Below are 24,275 nucleotides of genomic sequence, written 5' to 3'. Positions count from 1 at the left end.
TTGAATCGTAGCATTATAAGTTAGGATTAACTATATTAAAAGTGTATATTTTTATGATTCAAGCAATTATCCTATAGCTAGGATAAATATCAATACAGTTATGCATAGTCCGAATGTGTCATGCGTATAAAAGTGAAGAACTAACCCCAAAGAGTTATGCGCAAACTAATTCCCTGCATCATATATTCATGTTAACTTAGGAAATTGTTTTATGTAATTCTTCAATAAGGAAAAGATTAAATCATTACTTATGGTTTTTTTTGGTCAATTGGAATCTTGTCAAACTAAAACCTGACACTAAACGACACATATAATGGAATCGGCAAAGGGCTAAATATACCCTTCTACTTTCAAATATTGTTTACATGTACTATTCGTTATATTATTGGGCTATCCATACCTCTACCGTCATACTTTGGAACAAAAATATCCCTATTGTCATACTTTGAAACAAAAATACTCCTATTTTGGATGGAGTGTCACGTGGTAACACCAGATTAAAACGACCCATTTCTTTTTTTTACCCAATCTGTTTTTAAAAAAACCCACAACCCAACCCCTATTTTCATTTTTTCAGTTTTTTTTTTTAAATTTCAGTTTTTAAAAAACGAAAATATTTTGTTAAAAAACAATACAAAAATAAATTTTGTTTTTACAAATTTGTTTTTCCAGTTTTTACAAAACAAAATTCTTTTGAAAAAATGAAAAGAAAAAATCAAAAACGAAAATATTTTGTTGAAAATAATGTTTTCAGTTTTTAAAAAACAAAAATATTTTGTTATAAACTGAATTTTTTTTGTAAAGAGTTTTAGCTTCTTTGGGTTCTATAAATAAAGGATTTTTTTATAAAGTATATGAATTTTATTTAACATATGAAACGAAAAAGAAGGAAGAGAGTGGTGGGTGTGGGGGGGGGGATAATTTTGGGTAATATAGCAAAATTAATGTGTATAAATATGAGGATAAAAAGAGATAAAACAGGGGGGAAAAATCGTTTTTTAACAAAATATTTTCGTTTTTGAAAAATATTTTTTTTATTTTTTCAGTTTTTTAAAAGAATTTTGTTCTGTAAAAACTGGAAAAACAAATTTGTAAAAACAGTTTTTTTTTTGTTTTTTAACAAAATATGTTCGTTTTTTAAAAACTGAAATTTAAAAAAAAAACTGGAAAAAATGAAAATAGGGGTCGGCTTATGGGTTTTTTTAAAAACGGTTCGGATAAAAAAAAGAAATGAGTCGTTTTAATCTGGTGTTGACACGTGGCACTCCATCTAAAATAGGGGTATTTTTGTTTCAAAGTATAACAATAAAGGTATTTTTGTTCCAAAGTATGACAATAGGGGTATGGATAGCCCAATAATATAACGAAAAGTACAGGTAAATAATATTTAAAAGTAGAGAGGTATATTTAGTCCCTTTTCCGTGGAATTATTAACTGAAGTACGTATGATAAATTATAAACAGAATATAATACTTTATTCATAGATTTATCCTGCATTAGTCAAACTGAAACGCTGTCGGCCTGTCAGATAATAGTTCACTCATAAATATTTCATCTTGCTATATCTTGTTTATCAACCTCACAGGCATGATTAGTATTAGCAATTAGAGCTTTTGGGACATGCACGTGAAGGCCCCACTTGTATTTTTCAAATTAAATTAAGGAATTTTTACCTCCTATATCAAAGGTTAACACCTTATTTATTTTAAATAAATATTATTTAAAAAAAAATATTCTATAGATACCTTTTAATGTTTATAGCAAAATATCTAATTTTGGTACCTCCTACCCCTAAGCAACTAAATATGTTATTCAGTTACAGTATTTTTTTTCTCTCTTATTTGATACATGTCATTCTCTTCCCCAAGATCAAACTCGAGCCAGAGGTTATTAACGTTCTTGGTACCCAGTTTAACACCTCAAGAGGAAAAAGAATCGGAAGGCAAACGCGGCCTTAACCAATCGGAGAGGGACTGTGGGTTAGGGAAGGGGTGGGTGGTAGGGTTACGGAGGTTGGTGGAAGAGGGGTTGGACATTGTGGGATTTCTGACGAATCGACGGGGGTTTAAAAGGGAAAGAGATAAGTGGGATGAATTTGCGGATAATAGAAGTAGTGGGGTTAGAAGAAGAGAAGAAAACGAAGAGAGAAAAGGCAGTGAAAATGAAGTCAGGGAAGGAGTCAACTCACATTCAGTTCTGTGATTATTACATAATTATTGATTATTACATATTTTGTGAGTTTGACATTCTGTTTTAGATATCTCCTCCGTCAACTAACATTCAGTCATTCGTCGTTTATTTTCCGGCGTCAACAAAACCCTAGTCCCTCATGCTCATTCCACCGACACAGTTTTATCAGTTCACACAAAAATCTTCCCTTCGGCATTTTCATGTATTTCAAATGTATTTTCAATGTATCATGTTGTATTTTCATGTATTTCATTGTATTCATTGTCTTTTTTTCATTGTAATTCAATGTATCTCGCTGTATTCCATGTATTTCATTGTATTCACTGTCTTTTCCCCCCCATTGTATTTCAATGTATCCCATTGTATTCTATGTATTCACTGTCATGGTATATGATGAATGTATTCATATGTTTTTTTTAATTAATATAATTTATGTATTCAGATGTATTATATAATTTTTCTGAAGGTTGCTATGTTTTCGGGGTATTTTCGGTTGATAATCTTTTTTATAATTGAAAATACAAAAATTGTGTGTTATAATTGAGTTTGTTGAGTTATATTAGGAGTCTATTATGTTAATTGATTCACTTTCCGTTTAAAAACAATGTAATCTCCTGTTTCACACCGTGAATACATTCGAATACAATAATCTGTCCAGCTGTAATCTCATGTTTCATGCCATGAATATAGTCGAATACATCAATTGATTAGCTGGACTTCCTAGATTCATGTCTATTTCTGCTATTGTATTCATGAATACAGTAGTTTAAATACATCTAATACATCTTATAACAACAGAAAACGTATCTACAATCCTTAATATAGCAAATGGTATATATAGATAGCTAATTATCATTAAAAGATAATGCTTTATGAAAATTTCTCGTGAAAAGTTTTGATGATATCACAGGAGAATTAGCGAAGGCCCAAAAAGCAAATAAAGCTTATAATATACACTTATAGCAATTTCTCATTTAGTTTTAGTGGTTCCTACTTATCTTACCCTAACTAATATGTTAATTAATTGTTGCAGAGCATATGGAAGTAAACTTCGGGAATAAATTTTTACTTTAGAAGTAGGAATATATATATATATATATATATATATATATATATATGTCATTCGTTAAAAGTTTGACGCACTAATTATGTAATATTCCATGATATGAGAATTAGTATTACTAGTTACTAGCAAACAAGCACGAAAGAGAAATGACTAACAGGAAACATACATTCAGTGCCCGCTCAAGCCTAAAGCAAGTCAAGCACCTGCTTTAGGGCCCCCATTACTTAAGGTCTCAAGATTAGTACTATTATATTTTTAAAAAATAAAATTTATATTACTAAACTTTATCAGTAGTAGATGTAGTAATTCAGTCACATATATCTTATAATAAAAACTATTCCAGTTCGGTTAATTTTCTTCACATTAATCACATTTTTTTAGGTTCTCCCATTTTAATTGGGAGACAGTCAAGCCGACAAGTGACTAAAAAGAAAAAAAATTGCAATATTTTTTTCTTTCTTCAATCTTTAGCTAATTCAATTCTTGTTCTTTATAAAATCAAATTCTCTTTTTTTCTCTCCTCATACTCATCTATTAAGGGTATTGAATAATTTGAGTTGCATAATCTTTTTTGTTCTTCCTCACGTTTTTTCTCAAACTCTCATTTCACATAAAAATATAAAAGAGTTTTATTGAATACATCTTAGTCCTCTTATTATAGTTTACCATATTGGTTGAGCCGCCTCTGCATACATTGCTAAAATACAGCAAGAACAACACTATATAGAGAGAGAAGAGAAGGATCAAGATAAAAGATAAAACCCCGGATGTCCTTAATAAAGGAAGATAACTTTCATTTTCTATATATACTCCCAACTGCACGAGTACACATCATCGCTTTCACTAAAGTGATTCTCCATTTTGAACCAACAATTTACACTATGGGTTGATTATTTTGGTGGACAATATGAGCTTTTTAATAAGTCGATTAGAATGATTTGTACCATATGATACAAAGCGTGGCAATGGTCGGATGCCCTACAAAGTACAATGCACGTGGGGAGGGGCCTTTTTTCTAAGATGCTCATTTGACCCAGAAAAAAACAAATATCACAGCGCATTGAGTTCCAAGATAAGAAGCATATACAAGTTGGATCCCTTTGAACTCCAATGAATGCCCTTACACGACTGAGTCCCTTTCATATTTTACTCTGATTCTTATCCTTCTACCGTCAAACTTCTCTATAACAGCGCCGTTTAATTCGAATATTTTTTTATGTTATAGCAAATGCTGTTATAAATAACATATATTATAACATAACATGAAATTTGGTACCGAATATTTTTTGATGTTATAGCAAAGTGTTGTTATAGAGAACATATATTATAACATAACATGAAATTTGGTTTCGGAAAAGCTTAACTTTTATAGTGAAATATTATTATGTAGGAATATTGTTACGGAGACATCTAACTGTATTCTTAACTTCTCTGCAAATATGTACTGTGATTCTCATATGCTTTTTGGTTGCCTATCCTTCCATTCCCTAAGGTGTCTTTTAGTATGATGGATAAACAAAAATTATCGTGGGATAAAAATTTAGTACCGCTTTATCCCAAGAAATAATACCAGGATAACTAATTCTAACATAACTAATCTCAATACAATTAATTTCAACATAACTAATCTCAGCATAACTTGTCTTCAAACCAAATGACCCCTAAGTTGTCACCAAGGACACAAGCTTCAACCTCTAAGTTGTCACCTAGAGGGAGAAGGGTTAACTGACAAGACCATCAACTGAAGAAGCAAAAAAGCAAATCTCAAATTCAGTGTTCCCTTCATATTTAACATCTAGTAATGCAGTAAGTTAAAGCTCAAAAGTAATGTGATAGGTGATCCCCATGTTGCATCACACTGACTACACGACAAATAACAAATCCAACTCCCTCTTGCTCATATGAGGGACTTGCAAACCCAGCCAAATACAAACACACAGGATCCATGAGTTCATGACTAAGATACATTACAGCAAGAGAAGCTCTTAAATAAACAAGGAATGAGGGTAACTTCATTGCTTCCTTCCCTAGGTTTGACTTTACCATTCCTGGATGCATCTAGCTCGAAGGAGGCTGCTCTCACGATCAAGGCAATAAACGTGTTAGCTTCATATAGTGATCACTTGATTAGAGAACTGTACAATAGAGACAAGAAGAACCCCCCATGTTCAACATCAAGTTCTCAGGTATAGTGGGAGAATTTACAAATGACATCCTATTAGTCTAGCCGCTTATAGTGCACAATTGATGTGATACCTCGGGTGCGAACTGCAACATTGCAGATTCTGAGATATAATAAGCTCCTCCGTGTACTATTTTTGACTTTTTTGATAATAAAGCACCTCCATTTTCATTATCCTCTATCTAAATAATCTCCTTATTAAGAGCTTAAGCACGTGGCTTTCCACTCCCAAGAGTGAGCTCTAAATCATCAACAGCAACTTCATGTATTCGCTCACCTTCCCATGCCATCACTTTGCAGCTTTCAAAATTAAATTCAGAGCCATGTCCCTTTTGAGCTGCTTCAGCCCAGCCAAAAGCCCCACGGCCACTTAAGGCATCTAAGAGAATATTCTGCTGAGGAACAGGCTTTACAAGGTTAAAAGTAGGCGAAGTTGGAGCAGCTGAAGGTGCCACCGTCTGGAAGCTGACCCAGCGTGCAGACTCAACTGAGGCGACATCAGACTCATCACATTCTGGAATTGTAGCAGGCTTGGAGTATTGGCGGCGTGTGGGACTTGATGGTGCAGAAGCAGCAAAAAGCGGGTGGTGGAAAGAATGCAATGGATCTCTGGAGAGGGATTCCCAGACAGGTTTGGGCTTTGAGCCTCGGGTAGGAGAAGAAAGAGGTGGGGTAACAGGGGCACTGTTAGATATACGAAGTGGTGGGAGAGAAGAGGGAATGGAAGCTAGGTTATGGAGAAAGGGGAGGATGTATGATGGGGGATTTCCGTCACAACGGGAGGGGCTGGGGAATGAGGATGATGTTGGACTGGCATGGTAAGAAGGTACAGGACTAGGGTAGGAGGACGACATTGGGCTAGGCTGAATCGATGAGCATGCACTGATATTCATTGAGGCACCACCATTTTCCATTGGTGGAGGCCTGTTTCCCTGAAATTAAAGAAATTAAATTATCAGGAAAAGAAACTCGCTTCTGAATCAGAGTAGACGGTTAAACAACATATCCGCAGTCATTCATCAAATGTAATACTTCAGCAGGAATCCATTCACAACTTCGAGGACAAAACAGTAATTTATTCCAAAATAAGTAGCAAACTTGATGAACAAATTGACAGATGCTAGAGAAGAAGTTACATTCTTAACCGGAAATGGTTTAGGAGAGGAAAAAATCCTTTTTTACGAGTATTTGACCAATCTATACAACACCATAACAACTATGTTCAATCTCAAAATTAGTTGAGGTCGGTCATATTAATACTTCATGTCCATTCTGCTCTAAATCTATACGAGCATAGAACACTGAGACTTCAGCTCTGACCAGAAATTGCAGCAATTCATAAACATAAGCAATTAAATAAGAAAAGGTGAAAATATACAGGTTATCCATCTCCTCATGACCTCCCAACTTCATTGCCACTTTAGAAACTCCTAAAAAGCAAGAATATTTCAGATCCAAATGTCAAAAGAACAACACTTGCACCTCATTCTCAAGCTATTTGGCGTCAGCAGTATGAATTTTTTATATTCATCCAGTTGCCCACAAAAATTTCAACAAAAATCTCTGAATCCATAATTTCAAAAGTACAATGAGAAACCATCAAATTTAGATTCTGAATCCGTAACCAAAAACATAAGATCCAACAAAGAAACCAAACTGACATACAAAGATCGAATCTTTAAACATTTTTTAGAACCTGTAATCAAACAGTTAAAAAAACACAAGATCCAATTGCAATTGCTCAAACATTGACCACTCAAGACTCGTTTTTTCGTAGGTTTAATCTCCAGATCCACTTGTTTTTTGCAGGAATACAGATCTAACATTATAAATCAATAAACCCAGAAGTAAATTGACACAAAAAAAAGAGTAAAGTTCTGACCTTGCGATAAGTGGTGCCATCATCTTCAACGACCCAACCAGCTTCAAGACAGAGAGCTTTTAAGACCTCGTTATTATCACAGTGTTTGGGGAGTTTGAAGTTTCCTTGAGCTCGTAGCCCAGTAAATATTTTGGCTGCGATAGCTCTTCTTCTCCTTTCTCTCCTCTTATTGTTTTCCCTCTCCTTCCACGTCGGCAACCGCCCCGATGATCCGCCGGACGTCATTCTATCACCGGCGGCCGTCATTCTGTCACCGGCGACGACTCTTTACGAAGAGGAAGTGAGTGTGGGAATGGGATACAAAGAAGGGGGAAAGGCTTATTAGTTTCACGATGCTGAAAAACTTTTCTTTATTGGAATCTAGGAGACCTTGGCGCCCGCCTTAAGATTATCTCTGCTTTCTTCTCTTTTTCATGTATTTCACAACAAAATAATATGCTCCTTTGTTGGTTTTATACTCCCCTATTTAATACTTCCGTAGTCGCAAGAAGAATAATACTTATTATTATTTTTTTAATTTTTAAAATTAAAATTCTTATTTTGATCATTAAGTTGGATATAAAACTTTTTAAAAATTTATATATTTAGAAATTATATAGTAAAAAGTATTATAAACTATAATAATAATAATAAATATTTTAAAACATTCAAAAGGTATAAAAAAAAGAATGTTGTGATAAAAAATAAGCAGTTGTACTTCCTTTACTACAACAACAACAACCCAGTATAATTCCACTTAGTGAGGTCTGAGGAGGGTAGTGTGTACGCAGACTTTACCCCTACCCTGGGGTAGAGAGGGTGTTTCCAAATAGACCTCCGGCATCTTTCCCTCCAAGAACTTCCCACCTTGCTCTTGGGGTCAAAAAAATACTTTTATATTTTGAAGGAATTAAATTTTAAACTTCTCAATTTATTATGAGCTTTTTTAATTACGGAATTATAATAATCAATTTAAAATTATAAGTTTCAATTCTTTTTTAAATATTATGTCAAATCAAATATTGCTGCATAAATTAAATGAATGGAATAATTTAGTAGGCTTCATTTTCTGTGATGGTATTTTATTGGCCGTACAGAATAAGCATATTGTGTTATTCTTATAGAGTGTTTCAACAGAAAAATAAAATTGCATTATTCTTTCATAAATTGACGCATTTTGTATCGGTGTTTTACAAAAGTTATGCAAAAATGCATAACTTTGTAAGTAAAAAATGAAAACTGTAAGTGTGTAAACAACTTTTATTGTTTTGACATAGTATTTTTATTTGCAAATAAATATTGCTTTATAATTTTGTTAATTATTTCAATTTTAATTTAAATAAAGATCTTGAAGTTGAAAAACCAATAAATACTTTAAGTGAAATAATATTTTTTGCCCAAAAGTGCTTCAACTTTTTTCAAGTGAATTCGTGTCAAAACAAAATTTGAATTTCCAATGCAATTTTTTAAATTCAACTTCGACTATTTAATTTTTTCGATTTCAACTAAATATGTCAAAACAGAGATGCACTAATTGTTGGATATTCTATATTGGTGGGAATGAGGTTCTTTGGTCTCTTTATATAATAATAGTGTCAGTCACTAAATTCTTGTCCATTTTTTTATCATAAATATTTAGATGAGTAGCTCATTAATTAAATAAAAGGCAAAATAAACTCAAAACATACATATTGGAGAGCTTCAAAAGGTTAATTAATGAAAGGACCTATTGAATTTTTTTTATTTTATTTTTTTTATTTCCCGAGACTTGAGGGGGTAGTCCAATAAAATTAAGGAGATGCCATTTTCTAAGAGTAAGGGACAAAGCACGAGCACAGATAAGCGTGGGACTGGGGCCTACCTTAACATTTTACTGCTCCTGCTTGTAATAAATATATCATCAATGAAATGAATGGCACTTTTCATCTGTCGGCCACGCACGTGCGACACAGACACCTAGCAAGAAAGAAAGAGAGTTGTGTTTTTGGGGACCACTTAGGACATTTGACACGTGAACCCGGTCCCATCTCCCTCTTTATTATGGAGGAGTAGTATTAGTAGAGCTTACCTTCTTTTTTTTGGAAAGATAATTTGTAGTATTAAACATAAATAGAGTAACTACAGAGAGGGAGATACACACGCATCCATATTATAGTTATTTGATATGCGAGAATTAGAAATATTAGCAGTAGCTGTCCTATGATAATTGTCTATTACAAAAGAGCTATTAAAAATAGCCATGCGCAAATCATCTGGGTTGTTATAAAAAAAGCCTTGATCTACGTCCTCTGTTGTTGTTGCAATAAGCTTGTTAGTATTAGAGCTTACCTGGGAAAGAGCTTTACTATCAGAGAGGTACATTCATTTTTGTCAAGGGCCTATTTGGAAAGCTACCATGTCATTGGATTTGAGTGTAATGGTAATTGGTTGTAGTTATAAAGTTGTGGAGGTATAATTGTACTCCCCAGTTTTTAAGAAAAGCTGAGAATTATTATTAATTATATGGTAAAATTACAAGGTTATTTTCTAAATCTCTTTTCTTTTTAATTTATTTTTATTTTTATTCTTTTCACTTTATTTTATTTTTATTTTACCTTTATAAATTATTATTATTTTCAAATATTATTCCTTTTACATTATTTGTCTTTTATTTTCTTATTTCTCATTTTTTTACCTTTACTTCACGTGTTTCTACATAATTCTCATATTTTGTTTCTTTTTAAATTATTTTTTATTATACTTGTCTATATTATTATTCTAATTTTTCTAAAAAATTATACCTCGTAATCTTAGAAAGAATAAGCTATTCACAAACTCAATTTATAATGAGTGATGTCATTAAAGTTGAACTTTGTTATTGGATGAGGTTATATGCAAACTTAACTATGTTAAAATGATAGATTACTCTTTGATATTTAAATTATATTTTTATTTATTAACCTTTATTTTTTGTGATTCTATGTAATTGCTCATATTTTTTTCTTTATTTTCTTCATTTAGCATAATTGTGTTATTATTCTAGTTCTGAAATTATACCTCCTAATATTAGAAGCAATGAATCATTAATAAACGTGAATATTATGAGTGATGTCATTTAAGTAGAATATCATTGTTCAATGAGGTTATTGACTTACGTTTCCCTTTATTTGAAATTATATTTACTTAAATTATGTTAAAACTTATTTTATGTTATGTTGTAGTTTTACATAAGAGTATTATGTTAATTTTTTTTATTTTGAATTTATGTTAGTTTTTCTTAGTTTTATTTTATTTTCTTTAATAGTATTTACTTATTAATTCAGTCTGCATGTCATTTAATTTTTAGTTAGAATTGATAAATTATTTTTTTTGTAAAACATATGAGTAATATTATGGAATTATATTTAAAAATATTAATCTTTTTATCAAGCATGGAATCCATTATGTTCTAACAAAATATTTACATTTAATTTTTATAATTAATTAAAATAAAATATTACTAATTTGAAATATATGTCAATTATTTTATTAATATTAGTTATAAATATAAGATTAGTAATTAATATATTTTCAAGAAATAATATGTATCTTAAATGTAAAATTTAATATTATTTATAAATGCATATATTTGATAAATCTAAACTTATAATTTTTTATAATTAAATTTATATTTAAAATTAGTCTAACTATATAATTACACCTGTACAACTAAATAGTACACTTGTAATTATACTATAATTATATTATTATGACAAACAAACATGTCGTGGTAATTAGAATGATGTGTTATTACTATCCTAGTAATACACCAAATTCACTTACCTGCTGACTTTTCAAACTGACCCTAAATATTCCTAATAGCACATCAATAAATAGTGCATCATTAAGAGGGTTTAAGGAAACAAAAGGTTAATCCAATGCTAATGCACAATTGAACTGTATAGGAAAAAATATGTTCATATTAGATGCCCGCATGATAAAGCAACACGTGAAACCGAAAATAGAAGGCAATCAAGTCCGAAGGCAACGATCTCGTTTGTCCCCGAAGGGGATGGTATTCATAAAGGCGAAACAAATGCCTACCACCCAGTAGCATTTACTGGAAAATATTCTATAGCATTAAGTACATGATCTGTTACATAGAATATAACATTCACTCCCTACCGTTACACATTCTTCAATAGCCCTCATAATTATAATTTAAGAGTGACTTGATCCTAGGACCTTGTTCCCTAGGTGCAACTATAAATAGTGAGCTCTACAACCATTGTAAGGGACACGAATTTTCTGACAAGCATATAATATACTATGTTCAAAGCTTTATAATATTTTATCTTCCTACTTATTAATATTGTTACTATTGCCTCCGGAAGCTCTGCTCCCGAAATCAAGATTTATGTTGTTTTATGTTGATTTCAATGCTAAGTCATATATTCTTGTTTAATTTAATTTATCATTTTAGGGTCAAATCGATTCACTTGTCTATAAACCACGTATAAATTCAACTGTACCATTTTACTAGTAAACAGTTTGGCGCCCACCGTAGAGCTTAGACTGTTATGAAATTGAATTGATCCTTGCATCTATTACTAACCTGTTTGATTCTTTATTTTTAGCAAAAATTCATAGAAAATGGTAGATAACGATGTCAACATCGCACACAATGTTGAGGCCCAAGGAAATCAGCCTCAGCATGAAGATTCAATCAGTGATACCTGCAACGAAGGAGATGAGGCCACGGCGGTTCATGGCAGGCAATATCCGCGACATGCTCAAGAGGTAACTCCCGATAATGATGAAGACGAGCACATCATTGAAATAGTAAGGATCCTGAGGGAGTAACAAAAGGCCATTATGGGCCACCTCTCACGATAGGATCAGGTCCTGACGGAATTGAGGCAGGTGTTGTCGGGGGATTCCAATAACGCGAATGGACGAGGTCCAGTTCCTCCCGGTGCTCCCACAAACCAAACAATGCAGAGGGTCGACAACAACAACCCCAGGGGCGAAGTTGGCTTCGACAGGGCTGGGGGAACGATAGCAAATCCGACAACAATAATGAGAATGATCCCTTTAAAATTGAACTCATGTCATTTATGAGGGAAATAAACGTCCGAATGGATCAGATTCCGGGTGAACCACCAGTATTGAAAGGACCTGACTCAAAAAAGTAAACCCAATTGTCATTCAAATCAAGCACAACACCAGAGTTGATCTTGAAGTGGTTCAAAATGCCAGACGTACCGAAGTATGATGGACTTCATATCCTTAGGAGCACATCACCACCTATACAATGGCGGTGAAGGGAAATGATTTAGCTCGGCATGAAATTGAGTTGGTCTTACTGAAGAAATTCTGGGAGACTCTCACAAAGCTGGCTCTAACATAGTATTCACTTTTACCTGAGAATTTGATAAATTCCTTAGAGATTCTCATGGATTCTTTTATCAAGGCCCATGCCGGGGCCAGAAAGGACGACATATTCAGGATTGCACAAGGAGAGTCCAAATTACGGTGGGAGTTCATGACTAGATTCCAGAAAGAAAGGATACTTCTCCCGGCCGTACTAGACGAGTGGGCAGTTGAAGCATTTACCAAAGGGTTGAATTTGAGAAGTTCCGATGCTTTCCGGAAGTTAAAATAAAGTCTGCTTGAGTTCCAGACAACAACATGGCCGGATGTTCACAACCGGTATGAGTCAAAGATAAGAATTGAGGATGATCAGCTTGGTTTCCCGGCATCAACCAAAGGTCAGGATCGGAAAAAGAATAAGGAGAAATCAAAGGATGATGTCAACACAGATCGGTATTCAAGAGGTCGGCTTTTCCCTTATGAAAGGGTCGAAGAACGTGGTAGAGGTTTTCAGTCGGCAGATAGATTTGCTACCAAGAGAGTTGATCGCGATTGGAATAACAGGTCATTATAGGACGAGGAATTATTTGGTTCCCGAGATTCCCCCTACCCAGGCTTTTCGAATACAACTTTAGCGTCAGCGTAGTAGAGCTGATGTCGGCTATGCGGAACATTATGGAAGCACAATTTCCAAAACCGATGAGATTTGATCCTAGTTAGAGGGATCCTAATTTGTGGTGTGAATACTATGGGACCAATGCTCACCGGATTGGGGACTGCCGTCATTTGCGCGAAGAGGTGGCGACACTGTTGAAAAATAGTTAGCCACCTCAGAGAATTCTTAAGTGATTGGGCTAAAAATAATTACGGTTGCAATGGTGATAACGCAAAACCTTTAAAAGTAGGAGAAGATCATCCACGTTTGACGATCAACATGATTTTAGGGGAAACGAGATTAATGGTGTGACATTTTCGGCGGCAAAAAGATAAAGGTGTTGGTAACCCATAACAGAAGACTCCGGGCAGTCGCTGAGGATGACATTACTTTCACGGAGGAATAGGTAGATGGATACCGCACAATGATGCTTTGGTAATATCTTTAAATGTCTTAGATTTTAAAATTAAACATGTTTTGGTGGACCTTGGAAGTTCGGCCAATACTATTTAATGGAGAGTGCTAGAGCAAGCCAAGATGACTGGAAGTATCATTATGGCCACAAAACTCCTTGTCGAGTTCAATTTGGCAAGCGTAATAACCCCAAGAGAGATCTTGCTGTCCATGAATACCAAGAGGGTGATGAAGACAACCCTTTTTGAGGTAGTAGACAGTGATATGGGCTACACTAATATCTTGGGGAGATTATGGTTGCACGATATGAAGGTCGTGCCATCAATGTATCATTAATCTTTGAATTTCCCAACTCCCTAGGAAATTAAACAAATAATAGGAAACCAACCAGCGGCAAGGGAGATGAATGCAATCTCAATTTCTAGTAGCAAATGGAAAGAACGCACAGCATAGCAATTACAGGAACCGGTGCCTGCTTCCGAGCTGAGAAAAGTCAACTAGGGGGAGGAGTCGTCGGAATCCTATCAAGTACCAAGATATTTCAGGGTACCAGAAGAAATGGACGCAACAAAATCCATATCGGAGGAACTTAAGCAAGTCACGTTGTTCAAAAAGTTCTTGGAGAGGAAGTTTTACTTGGTGATAAGGCTAAACTCCGAGCTTAGGTCTGAATTTATCGAATTTATTAAATTTAATATTGACTGTTTTTCATGGTCGCATGCAGATATGACAGGCTCCAGAACTGGCCGTGCACAAGCTAAGCCTGGATCCCAACATCTGTCCCGTAAGACAAAAAAAATATCCTACTACCGAGGTCAAAAACAAATTCATCAAAGAAGTGGTAACATGTTTGCTTGATATCGGTTCAATTCGAAAGGTAAAGTATCCTGGCTGGCTAGTTAACTTAGTAGTAGTTCCAAAGAAAAATAATAAATTTCGTATGTGTGTAGACTATAAGGATTTAAATAAGGCGTTCACGAAAGACTCTTTCCTATTACCGAACATTGATCAAATGATTAATGTGACGTTCGGGTACGAGTTAATGAGTTTCCTTGATGCTTACTCTGGATACAACCAAATCAAGATGAACCCGAAGGATTAGGAAAAAGCTTTATTCATAACAAACTTCGGCACATATTGTTATAATGTGATGCCTTTCAGACTAAAGAACGTCCAAGCCATTTATCAGCGGCTCGTGAACAAAATGTTTAAGAAACTAAATAGGGAAAACTATGGAAGTTTACATATATGATGGTTAAGTCTTTGAACATAGGTGATCACCTTAAGCACCTGCAACAAACCTTTGACATCTTAAGGAAGTACAACATGAAGCTTAACTTAGAGAAGTGTGCATTTGGGGTCAGCTCCGGTAAACTCCTCGGATTCCTAGTGTTGCAAAGGGGGATCGAGGTTAACCCCGATAAAATTAAAGCCATGAAAGACATCTCGGGCCAGTTATCAAGTGTAAAAGGCATTCAAAGGTTGACAGGAAGATTGGCCGCTTTGAGCAGATTCATTTCCCAGTATTCAGAGAAATGCCATCATTTCTTTTCACTACTAAAAAAGAAGAAGAACTTCAAATGGACTCTGAAATATCAGTAGGCCTTGAAGGATTTGAAAATATATTTGTCAAGTCCTCCACTACTGTCAAAACTAGAGGAAGGCAAACAACTACTGATCTACTTAGCGGTCTTGGAGGTAGCGGTAAGTGCCTTTTTAGCCCGTGAGGATGGAGGTACAATCTACTATCTATTATATTAGTAAAATTTTAACGAGATCAGAAACTCATTACCCACATCTGGAAAAATTGGCCTTGGCTCTCGTAGGTGCCGCTCGAAAGCTAAGGCCTTATTTCCAATGTCATCCGATAGCTGTGGTGACTACTTTTCCCCTACGGAGTTTCTTCATAAACCTGATCTTTCAGGAAGGCTGGCCAAGTGGGTATTCGAAATAAGTGAATTTGACAGAGAGTATAAACATTGGACTGCGATTAAGTCACAAGTTTTGGCCGACTTTGTGGACTATTTCAGTCCGGTACTATTACCTTTGGCTACCAAAGAAGTAGTGATGGCATCAGAATCGACATTAGAAGTTTGGACCTTGTTCACAGATGGAGCTTCTAATGTGAAGGGGTCCGAGCTCGGCATAGTGCTAACCACGCCCTCGGGAGAATCCCTAAGGCAGGCCATAAGAACCATTGCTCTGACTAAAAATAAAGCAGAGTATGAAGCTTTGATTGCAGGACTCAAGCTGGCCCCGGGATTGGACTCTAAGGTTATAGAATCAAATATGACTCCCACTTGGTAGTAAATTAGGTCTACGGGATCTTCGAATCCAAAGAGAAGCGCATGCAACAGTATGTAGTAAAAGTATAGGCTTTGCTTGCTCGGTTCAGGGAATTGTAAATTACACACATCCCGAGGGAAGTGAATGCGTAAGCAGTCGCACTAGCTAATCTGGGGTCGTCCATGGAAATTAAGGGATTAGACTCTAGTATGGTCGTACAACTTATGCATTCGGTATTTGATGCGGACAACTATTACGAGTTAAACGTGACCAATTTAGTTTGGGACTAGAGAAATAAGATCATTGACTATCGCGAGCACAAAAAATTGCCTGAAAATCCCAAGGCATCTCGGGCGCTGCATACTAAAGGAGCTTAATAGCTTCAAGGGAGGCCAATTGTATAGTAGATCTTTCCAAGGCCCTTTTTCCTGATGTTTAAGGGCTTTCGAAGCCAACTATGTCATGCGGGAAGTCCATGAAGGGATCTACAAAAATCACTCAGGCACAGATTCCTTAGTGCTAAAATTAATTAGGGCAGGATACTACCGGCCCCGGATGGAGCAAGATGCTAAGGCTTACGTACAGAAATACAATAAATGTAAACGCCACATACCATTGGTACATCAACTGGAAGAACTATTGCACTCGTTTTGTTGCCCTAGCCATTCATGAAGTGGGGAATGGATATAGTCAGTTCGCTGCCCCTGGCCCCCGGTGATTTTAAATGACTATTTTTCTAAGTGCGTTGAAACAGGTCCTTACTAGAAAATCGGTAAACACGAAGTGGTAGATTTCTTATGGGAGAATATAATTTACAAATTTGAGATACCAAAAGAGATAGCCTGTGACAATGGGCCACAATTTATAGACACAAAGGTCACAAAATTCCTTGAAGACTTAAAAATCAAAAGGATCACATCATCACCTTATCACCCGAGCGCAAACGGTCAAGCAGAATCAACAAACAAGGTGACTATCCAAAATCTCAAAAAGAGATTGGAAGTAGCTAAGGGCAAATGGTCCGAAGAGCTACGAGGAGTGCTATGGGCATATCGAACAACGACCAAGTCAAGCACGAGGGAGACTCATTTCTCTCTTGTGTACGGTGCGGAAGCCTTGATCCCGGTAGAAGTAGGGGAACCTACCTTGAGATATTTTCGGTCGGACAAAGAAATAAACAATGAGGCGATGTTGGTCAAATTGGAGTTGCTCGATGAACGCATGGACTTGGCGCATATAAGGATGGCAACCTAGAAACAGAGAATGAAAAGATATTACAATCGAGAACGAACCTCTGTTATTTCAAAGTAGGAGACTTGGTTTTAAGGAAGGTAATTTAGAACACTCGAGAGCTCAACATAGAGAAGTTGGGTCCGACTTGGGAAGGCCCCTACCAGGTATCAGTTGTCACCGGAAAAGAGTTATATGAATTGGATAATCAAGACGGAGTAAAGCTGCCGAGCAACTAGAATGTGGAACACCTCAAAGATATTATTGTTGATGAGCCTCGCCTATAGTGAAAGTATATGCATCACTCTTTTTTCCCTTCACTCAGTTTTTGTCCCAATTGGGTTTTTCTGGCAAGGTTTTTAATGAGGCAGCAACAGAAAGTATACTATGAAGGAAGCTTCATCAATAGGAATAAGACCCTTAAATGACAAGGCATGCAAGCAACGAGCCACTAAGGAACGGTTAGATAGTTTTTTTCTCGGTAGCAAAGTTCTTATCGAGAAGTAAAGTTTGTTATAAGACAAAGATTACCCGACTGTTCACAAGTGCACGCTACTAGGGGATTGTTAGATAATCTTTGTCTCGATAGAAAAAGTTCCTAAGGGGAAGTGAAGTTTGCTATCAAACTAAATATTATCTAACCATTCACTAGTGGAATCTTCAAAGGTGCATAACTTTCAGTGTTCAAATTCGCACTCTTTGCATTCAAACACCGGGGGTGGGGGTGGGGGGAATGATATGAGAATGCAGCGACAATGACTTCCACATTGACTGGGACTACGAAATTCGGAAATAAAGTTGTATCATCGGTACCTGGGACTGCGCGCCCAACCCCATAAAAACAAGTTGTACAAGTTAGCTATAAGTAATGGCAATTTCTTTTTAGCACAATGAATGCTTATGTACTTTTGAAAATGGAAGGAACAAAGTAAAGTCCTTTTTTCTTATCCTTTTTCCTATCGATGAATTAATTATCATTTGAAAGTTAAACAAGTACTTCAAATTCTAGTGCCGTAATGAACATGGGACGTCCTTTTCAAGAGCATCGTAAACATAAGAGGGCCCTCTCTTATAAAACCTTCATGGTAAAGGATTGATTCTGAAAGAGCTTACGCCCCGAATCCAAATGCTCTCAGGGAAAAATACACCTGAACCCTACATAATTCGACGCAAAGAGAAAAACTCCCTTAATACTTAGACGAAACGTACGCAAAGAGAAAGAGTTGCACATACTTATATAAAAATATGCCTTTATTCACAACAAATGTGCCAAGAAGCAAAAATACAAAGGTATGGAAAAGAAAAAAAGCCAAAATATAAACTATTGCACCCTTGGAATCCGGAGGAAGAGAAGCATTTGCACCCCCGAGAGAAGTAGGCGGATCCGTGTCGGCTCAATATCTTGGCCTTCACCATCTTGTTCTTCTACATCATCCTCTTCAGGTTCTTCTTCAATTCCTGAGAACTCGGAATCGGAACCAGAAGAGTCGGTAGCATCAAGTTGGACCGGGATACCCCTTCGGGCAGTTGACTCCAGCTCGCGGGCCTCAGCGATTTCGGCATCAAAGCCAATGATGCCCGCTTTGGCCTCTTCCAAGGTTTTTCTCCTCGTGCTATACATAAAATATATATTTTCAACAATGAGGGAAGCCGCTCGGCGCTGAAGCTCTTCTTTAAGACGGTCAACCTCGGTCGAAAGGTTTTTCCGCTCAGATCTAGCGGCTTGGAGGATGACATCAAGGTCACGGATAGTAGAATTAAAAACACTATTGTGTTCCATGACTTTCTTATGCCTCTCTTCCAAATGGGCATACTTCTCCTCGGTAGCAGTAACTTATTCAGCTTTGGAGTTCAAGGTTGCCTCCAAATTATTCAATCTTTCAGCAGGCAGCCTCACGATCGGATGCAGCAAGAACGTCATTATGGACTTCAACCTATTTGGACCTAGCATCTTCGAATTATACCCTTAATAGGGAAGCTTCTTGGCCAAGGTTCACTACCTCTTGCTCACTTTGTTGCAATCAATCATCCAACTCAATGACCTCAACAACTCATGCTTCCAATTCCAGGAGACGAGCAACAATGTAGTCTAGCTCGGTCAACAGTTGATCCTGCTCGGAGGTGAGTTCCTCCTTATCAAGAATCAACCTTTGAAGGCCCTCGGAAGAAAGGAAGTTAGCTCATAAAACATAATTACATACTAAAAACCATACCATAACAAAGGATAAACGATGAAGTTACGAGTGCGGTTCCATAATTCAGAAAAGGATAGAGTCATGGCCGGAATGATATCCCTGGTAGAAACTACAATGAACCGCTCCATTCATCCACGGTCGTTGCCATCATCCATGATGGTTAGCAACACATGGTGGCCACGTTTGCTGAAGTTTATCATTCCCCCAAGGACCATCTTGGGGGAATAAAGGTTCATCAGTCGAGCTAAGGATAACTCTTCTCTCGTCTCCTGGTATAGACACCAAAGACAAGCAATAGTTTGCCATATAGAGTGGCTCACATGTGCCAAGCAGACTTGGTAACGAAGGCAAAACTCCAAGATAATGGAGTCAAGCCCCCCGCTCATTGATAACAAGGCCAAAGTAAAGGGATACATATAAACATAGGTAATACCCTTCTTGTAAAAGGTTACCCGCCCCCTAGGTCATGAGCGATGATGTTTAAATCTTGAATTCACAGCAAGGATGCTAAAAAGACAGATGGAAGAAGGATACACGCCAACAACCCATGTGCGAGGGTTAAAAAAAGGGTACTTCTCTTCGAAGTCCTTAGTTGTGATAAGTTTTCTGGGAATGATGGTACTCACCGTAAGAGGAGTAGCATCGTCAATACTTTCTTTGTTCTTTGAGGCACTGGGATTTTTGAAGAGGAGTCCATTTTATCAAGAGGGAGAAAGGGTTTTTTCTCTGAAGAAGAAGATTAGAGGGAGTTGAAAGTAAGTGTGAGTTGAGTAAGGAGAGTTTGAGAGAATTTAGAGAAGCATGAAGTGAAAAAGGGGAAGAGTAATACGTATATGTAAAGGGATAGCCGGCTAAAATCGTGGCCATGATTACCTCGAGAACCAGCAAAAGTGTTGCTAAATCATGGGATGACGCGTGTTCGGGGCATTAAATATGGAGAGACATGCATCTAACCAACCGTCAAAAACTTTTCAAAAGGGCTCATAAGAATTTCCCACCAAGAAAGGTATCTTTACCAACTTCCCGGTGACACAAGGATATTCCACCGGTAAGCAGGGGACTATCTGTATAGAGTAAAATATGTTCATATTAGATGCTCACATGATAAAGTGACACGCGGATCCGAAGACAGAAGGCAATTAGGTCCGAAGGCAACAGTTTCGTTTCTTCCCGAAGGGGATGGTGTTCATAAAGGTGAAACAAATGCCTGTCACCCAATAGCATTTAATAAAAAATATTCTATAGCATTAAGTAGATGGCTCGTTACAGAGAATATGGCATTCACTGCCTATCATTACACATTCTTCAATAGCCCTCATAATTGTCATTTAAGAGGGGCTTGATCCTAGGACCTTGTTCCCTATGTGCAACTATAAATAGTGAGTTTTACAACCATTGTAACGGACACGCAAATCTGACAAGCATATACTATATTGTGTTCAAAACTCTATAATATTTTATCTTCCTGCTTATTAATATTTGTTATTGTTGCCTCCGGAAGCTCTGCTCCCGGAACCAGGATTTCTGTTGTTTTATTTCGATTTCAACGTTAAGTCCTATATTCTTGTTTAATTTATTTATCATTTTAGGGTCAAGTCAATTCACTTGTCTATAAATCACGTATAAATTCAACTGTATTGCTTTACGGGTAAACATGAATAATTATGTAGTACATTAGCGAAGCGATTTGACCAAAAGATGTCAAAAACTTTATGACTAAAATAATTAATGATAATGATGAGGCCAATCTTAGTCAAACATAATAAATCCCAAATCTGAGAATGAATCGGAAATTAGTGAATAAAATAAAATAAGAGCGAACAGTCATTATTCATCTTTGTCATTTCTTCTTTTATGAGACAAAAGAGATGATCTATTTTACATTCTTTTTGGAAGAGAATAGAAGGAGAGAGTAGAGATAGAAAAACTGAAAAGCCCCCCCCCCCTTCTTTGGGAATTTCTCCCCTATATATAGTTCGGAGACCCTGGCTACCTTTTACGGTCGGTGTACCTTCACGATGTGACCTTTTTTGTCGCTATTTGAATGTCGTCTTTGACTTACTGTATGTTGTAGGTGCTTAGACCAAAGTAGGTCGTGATGTTCCTCGCTATCCCGCCCCTTAGGCGGGGTCCCAACTGGGTCGGCTACTATGGTCAGATTTTGACCTATACAGTTAGTCCCTCCATCCATCAGGGTTATCTATTGGTGGGCCCGACAGGCGGATTATGATTTTGAACACTTAGGAGAAATCTGACTGTTTTTGCCTTGGACGTAGTTTTTAAATCGAGGCAATGGGATGGCGCTATAATAGTGCCTTTGGAGCATCGTGACCGTTCGGAATCAAAGCGTTTGTTTGATTTGAAACGTCGTTCGTGGCTACTGTCATTATGACACACGTTCCCTGGGGATTGAACCATTTCGTGCCCTTATCAGTTTTGATTGGAGACACTTAGGTTTCCCGCTTGGGGAATTTATGTCCCTATAAATAGAGGAAAAACACCATTCGATTGGCACACTTTCTTTCCTTTGTTGAGAGAGCTTTGTAGATCGTCCTCTTTTTAGATACTTTCAGATTTTTGATCCTCTTCGATTAGCCAGAAATTTTCATCCCCATCTCTTCTTTTTCTTAAGCCCTTTGTTCCATTAAATCGATATAAATGGCTGGTAGTTCTTCCCGCACTAATAATCCTACCGCAATTTCGGCATATAAAAGTGATGTTCTTGCTTCCGAAGGAGTGGAAGTGATAGAGGATGAGGGGATTCCAACAGCGGTAGAAATATTGCCTCCCCGTGGAAAGCCGTGGAATGATTTCCACAGCCCTACCGGAGAAGAGCCGAAACCTGCTCCCTCTGTTATGACTGGGGCGGGGATTGCGGAGTTGAGGGCCAAATGGGGGATCCCTCACCACGTCGAAATGCTGCCGGTGGTTGGATATGATTTCATATATTTCGATTGCCCAAAATATTGCGCGTTCTACGCCTATCCCTTTATCGTCGGGTATACGCTTCCTCTCCCCTTCTTGGTGGTAGATTTCTGCCGTTTCTATGAGGTGTGTCCGTCTTAACTTTCGTGTACTTGTATAAATTGTTCCTTATGCTGCTCAAGTTCGCGAAACTCGCTGGTCGGGAGGTCACTCAGAGACATAAGCTCAATATCTTTTCCCCTCAACTCATCCGAGGCACGATGATCCGCATACGCCATCGAGGGTCGAAGAGTCTGGTGGTGAGGATGGACGACAGGGCCAACCGTCGCTTTTATGAAAACTATTTTAATGTGTCGACCGAGAACCTAGTGGTGGATCCTGCAGGATTCCTTGAGAGATGGAACTTCGCACGTAAGTTTTTGTATCTTTAGTCGGAATGATAGTCGATCGCTTTCCTTTGAGCGGTATTGAACTTTTTTTGCTTTTGCAGCCACCAGACTACCTCCTGCGCTTGTTGACAATATCCGTAACTGGGTGAACACCATTCTTCCTCACACGGGGGGAGTTCACGAATGGTCGTCCTTCTATGAGAAATATGGACGTAAGCCCCTTACTGGTAAATGGTTCTACCGCAGTCTCTGTTTTTTATTTTGCAATTCGGCTTTGTTGTTTATATGATATTTATCGTTAGCAGGGAGAGTGCGAAGGGCGAGGGCTCCTCCACTTGCATTTCATCAGCCGATGTCCTCTGCTCGGCCCGTACCGAGTCCTACTTCCCGACCTATGGCAAGGGCTGCTCAAGTTAAATCTGTGGCCATAGCCATGTGCGCGGAAGCTGTTCCTCAATCTGGGGCTCCGACTTCTACTATCTTCCTAATAGGGGAACCTTCCCATGCTGAGGATGGTGAGGGGCTGTCAAAGAGACGACGAGTGGAATCCGAGATGGCTTCATCGGTCGTGGTGTGCCCAAAGGGTGGTATTCTTTTGATGGAGTCTAAGATGGGGAACGATGCTAACCCATCTGCAGAGGTAGAGCCGATCATCGTACCCAACCCATCGATAGAGACTCCGGCCATTATAAGCGACCAACAGACTACTCTGATGGGGAGTCGGAGTCCCAGGTCGTTGCTGTTACTTTGGGCGGGCCTTCATCTTTTGGATCGGGTCGTGCTTCTTCTTCGGCCACAAAGAGGGGAAAAGGTGTCATGGTCGATGACTACGAATCTGAGTCTGATCTTGATCCTGATGACGTCAGGATGTTTGAAGAGGGCCTTACTTGTTTGGTGGTTCATGCGGGAAGCCCATCCCATATACATGAAATCTCAACGGATATCAACCTCCTAGGGATACAGAAGACCTGGTACCGCAGTTTGAACTTTTGTGTTCTGCCGCCGCGAGTAAGGCTCTACGAGATGTCCGTGATATTGATTTGATGCATGAAGTGGCTACTATGGGCCTGAGGGTAAGTTTCCCCTTTCTTTTATGTTCTTTTCATTTTTGGAGACCTTGGCCGAAACTAATCTTTTCGTCTTTCAGATGTATATGGTGGAGATTGAGAATGCTCGTAGGGCCGACACTCAAGCAAAAAATTTCATGACGATGTTGGAGAAGTATCGGCACTACCGCAACAAGTGTCGTGAGATGCATGAGCGGCTGAAGGCGAACGTCGGTGATCGATCCCTTGGTGAGGAACTGGAGAAGAGGGATCAGGAGTTAATGCAGGCCGTGCTCGAGGAGCAATTTCGTGCAAAGGACGAAGAACTTGAGTTGGGTAAAGGGGTTGCCGCAGAGTGTGAACATCTTCAAGCAAAGGTGCGGTCGATGTAGTCCGAGATAGATCAAAATGCCCTCAGGGTCGAGGCGGTGAGTGCGAAATGGGTGGGAAAGTTAGCCGAACTAGAGAGAAAGGTTTCAGGGTTGGAGAATATTGAGAGTGCTTG

The 24,275-nt window shown here is 37.5% G+C and overlaps 1 protein-coding gene across 1 annotated transcript; it reads right to left on the bottom strand.

The window, feature by feature from the left end:
* Positions 1-4,998: 4,998 nt before the first annotated feature.
* LOC104217293 (BES1/BZR1 homolog protein 2-like) lies at positions 4,999-7,753 on the bottom strand. Its single transcript, XM_009767493.2, has 2 exons — positions 7,321-7,753; positions 4,999-6,370 (listed from the first exon to the last, which is right to left on the bottom strand). The coding sequence occupies exons 1-2, from the start codon at positions 7,564-7,566 to the stop codon at positions 5,645-5,647; spliced, it is 972 nt and encodes a 323-aa protein (XP_009765795.1). The 5' UTR covers positions 7,567-7,753; the 3' UTR covers positions 4,999-5,644.
* Positions 7,754-24,275: the final 16,522 nt, after the last annotated feature.

This window comes from Nicotiana sylvestris, chromosome 2, assembly GCF_000393655.2.
Source record: "Nicotiana sylvestris chromosome 2, ASM39365v2, whole genome shotgun sequence".
Lineage (NCBI taxonomy): Eukaryota > Viridiplantae > Streptophyta > Magnoliopsida > Solanales > Solanaceae > Nicotiana > Nicotiana sylvestris.
The sequence above is the reverse complement of the archived record's forward strand: the minus strand, read 5'-3'. Positions and strand labels throughout refer to the sequence as shown.